Here is a 3,668-nt window from a genome sequence, read left to right on the forward strand (position 1 = left end):
CTAGTCCATACTGATTATATGTCCAAAGTATGAGACATGAACTCTGGCCATCCTGGCTTCTAAGGATCATTCTGGTTTTACTTCTTCCAACATAGATTTTTTTGTTCTTCTGGAACTACATGGTATTTTTAGTATTCTCCAACACTATAACATCACTCATCTGTCAGTTTGCCATACTGTGGTGGCTTGCTTGTTGCTGTGATTCTGGGAGCTATGCTATGGGTATTTTCAATACCAATAGGGTCACCATAGTGGACAGGTTTCAGCTGAGCTTCCAGATGAAGACAGGCTGGGAAGAAGGAGAGATGAACTACTTCTAACTAGTTAGTCACTAAAAACCTTATGAGAAGCAGTGGAATATTGAATGTTGAAACATGAAAAATACTGGAGATTACATGATAGAATTTTACAAGACTAATGACTTGTTCATTGCAAATACCTTTAAAAAAAAAAGTGTTTATTGTAAATTGAGTGATAGTTTACATGGAAGAAAATTGAACATTGGTTTTACACTCATCCTATCGTATTTTGTTTCATTGCAATGATTACAATCCCCTCTATTTTCTTCTATTTCCTCTGTTTTTTGGGTGTGGTTGTTTTTTTTTTTTTAGATGTACACAGAAACACTTGGGAATATATAATCAACAACCAAAGGATACTTTCTGCAAGCCTGCCTGCTAGCCACTAGCATACAGCGTCTCTCTTTTCATGAGTCTAGAGTCCTCAACTGATCTTATCTCTATTTGTCATCATCTCTGCCTCCATCTCTGGTGTTACTGCTTCTCTGGATAGGGTCCCCATTCCACTCACTCTCTTCTCCCTTGCTGAGCTTAAATGTAACGGCAATTAGAAGATGGCATAGGACCTGTTATGCATAGGGTGACTATGAGTTAGAACCAACTCGATGGTGTATGACAGCAACAAACCTTCCAACACACTGGTACGACCTCATCAAATGAAACTATTCATTTGACAGGTTTCCAGAAATCATGTCAATATCTCAAAACAACCTATACATACCCACATAGTAGAGCATGGAAGGAGCCCAGAGACAAGGATACATTATAATACAGTCTGGTCTTAAGCAGACTGCTACAAGAGAAAGGCAAACAATATCCTTTACTGAAGACATGACCCTACACTGTTGTTGTTGTTGTCAAGTGCCGTCAAGTCAATTCCAACCCATAGCGACCCTGTATAGGGTTTCCAAGGAGTAGCTGGTGAGCTTAAACCACCGACCTTGCAGTTCAAAAGGCTTTCCAGTCTGGTACATTAACCCACAGCACCACACCCACACACCAGGACTCCTTTACTATGCCAGACAAATGATCAAACGAAAAATAAGGTAAAATTTAATTTATTCATAATGACTTAATGAATTGTTGTTCCTAGAGCATCAATAAAGTCACACAACTGAAACTATGACAATAATCTCTTAATCCTCAACTACACAACCTTCACCAACACATGCTATTCATAACCCTGTCTTCTTAAGCATGCTTTGTAAGTTTCCAAATGTCATGGACTTCCAGAAGAACCAATAGATCTGTTTTGGAAGAAGTGCAGCCAGAGTGCTCCTTAGAGGCCCAGATGGCCAAACTTCGTCTCTCATACTTCAGACATATTGTCAGGAGAGACCATTCTCTGGAGAAGGATATCATGTTTGGTAAGGTGGAGGGCCAGAGAAAAAGAGGAAGACCCCCAGAGAGATGGATTGGCAAAGTGGCAGCATCGATGGACTCAAGTGTGGCAACAGTAGTGAGGTTGGCCCAGGATCGGGCAGTGCCTCGTTCTGCTGTGCATAAGGTCACTGTGAGTCGGTGCCAACTCGATGACACCTAACAACAACAACAACAGCAACATGGTATTAAAGCTGTAATGTTCAAAACTCTAGGTTGAAAACTATAGAACTATAAAACATATTATACAAAATAAGTAAGATTTCTGGTTGCAGACGTCAAAATTTGCCATTTTTTGTATCCAACACACCCAAAAAGAAGACACAAATGTTGAGATTAGGTTGTTCTGCTGAGGAGCCTCTGCAGGACTTTCTTTATGTCCCTGTTCCTCAGGCTGTAGATGAAGGGGTTCAGCATGGGAGTGACAATGGTGTACATTACTGAGGCCACTGCACCCTTCCTGTCAGAAGATGTGACAACTGAACTAAGGTACACTCCAAGTCCTGTTCCATAAAATAAGAAAACGACTAACAAGTGAGAGCCACAGGTAGAAAAGGCTTTAAATTTCCCATCTGAAGATGAAATTCTCAAAATGGAAGAAACAATTCGAGTATAAGAGAAAAGAATCCCCGAGACTGGAATGCCACCAAAGATGGCACCAATACAATATACTAATATTGTACTAATAGAGGTGTCAGAACAGGCAAGGTTAAAGAGCTGAGGAGGGTCACAGAAGAAATTAGGAATTTCTACATCGGTGCAGAAGGTAAGTTGTGATACCATCAAACAGTGCAACAGTAAATTCAAAAGACTGATGAAAAAAGATATTAAAACTAGTAAGCCACAGAGGTGGGGGTTCATGATGACTGTGTAATGCAGGGGATGACAAATGGCCACAAACCTGTCATAAGCCATCACAGTCAGAAGAACATTGTCTAGACATGCAAAGAGAGAAAAAAAGGACAATTGTGTCAGACAGCCTGCATAGGTGATGGATTTGCTCTGTGTCTGGATGTTAACCAGCATCTTCGGGACTGTGGTAGAGATGAAACCAAAGTCAGCCAAGGATAGGTTGGAGAGGAAGAAGTACATGGGTGTGTGGAGGTGGTGGTCAGAGCTGACAGCCAGGATGATGAACAGATTCCCAGACACAGTGATCAGGTATATCGACAGGAACAAGCCAAAGAGAAAGGGTTGCAGTTCTGGATCGTCAGAAAGGCCCAAAAGGAGGAATTCTGAGACATCTGTTAGATTCTGTGGCTCCATGTATCTGAGACAGCTTTTGACAAAAAGAAAAGAAGAGGATTGTTAAGAGGAAATTAGTGAACAAGCATCCAGCACTATGTATGCATTTTGGATTCAAGAATTCACAATTATATGAATTTACAAGTTGCATGAATAAAATCTTTTTGAAAGATCAGCACAAGGTTAGTTCCTATGTTGCTGTTAGTTGTTTGGTGCTGTTAAGTCAGATCCAACTCATAACTACGCTTTGTGTAACAAAATGAAACACTGTCTTTGCACTATCCTCACAATTGTTGTTACATTTGAGCCCACTGCTGCTTCCACTGTATCTACCTATCTCATAGGGGGATCTTCTTTTTTTCTTTTTTTGACACTCCCCTAAACCAAGCATGATGTCCTTCTCCGGGGACTGTTCCCTCCTGATAACATGTTGGACTTATCAGAAACAAAGTTTCACCATACTAGCTTCTGCAGAGCATTCTGGCTGTAGTTCTCCCAACAAAGGTTTGTTTGTTCTTCTGGTAGTCCAGGGTACTTTTATTTTGCCTCTCCAACACTAAATTTCAAATGTCTCAATTCTTATATGGTCTTCCTTAATCATTGTCCAACTTTTACATGTATATGCGATTATAAAAAAAATACCATTGGTGTGTTAGGTGCACCTTAATGCTCAAAGTGATCTCTGTGCTCTTTAGAACTTTATGAAAGAGGCATTTTGCAGCAGATTTGCCTAATGCAATACAA

General features: G+C 40.3%; 1 protein-coding gene across 1 annotated transcript; it reads right to left on the reverse strand.

Annotated features, from left to right (window-relative positions):
- Positions 1 to 2,015: 2,015 nt before the first annotated feature.
- LOC102821932 (olfactory receptor 7E24-like) lies at positions 2,016 to 2,945 on the reverse strand. Its single transcript, XM_006877819.1, has one exon. It carries the CDS (start codon positions 2,943 to 2,945, stop codon positions 2,016 to 2,018), a length of 930 nt encoding a protein of 309 aa, XP_006877881.1.
- Between the last annotated feature and the right edge of the window lie 723 nt (positions 2,946 to 3,668).

The sequence above is a fragment of the Chrysochloris asiatica genome, unplaced genomic scaffold (assembly GCF_000296735.1).
Source record: "Chrysochloris asiatica unplaced genomic scaffold, ChrAsi1.0 scaffold00615, whole genome shotgun sequence".
Lineage (NCBI taxonomy): Eukaryota > Metazoa > Chordata > Mammalia > Afrosoricida > Chrysochloridae > Chrysochloris > Chrysochloris asiatica.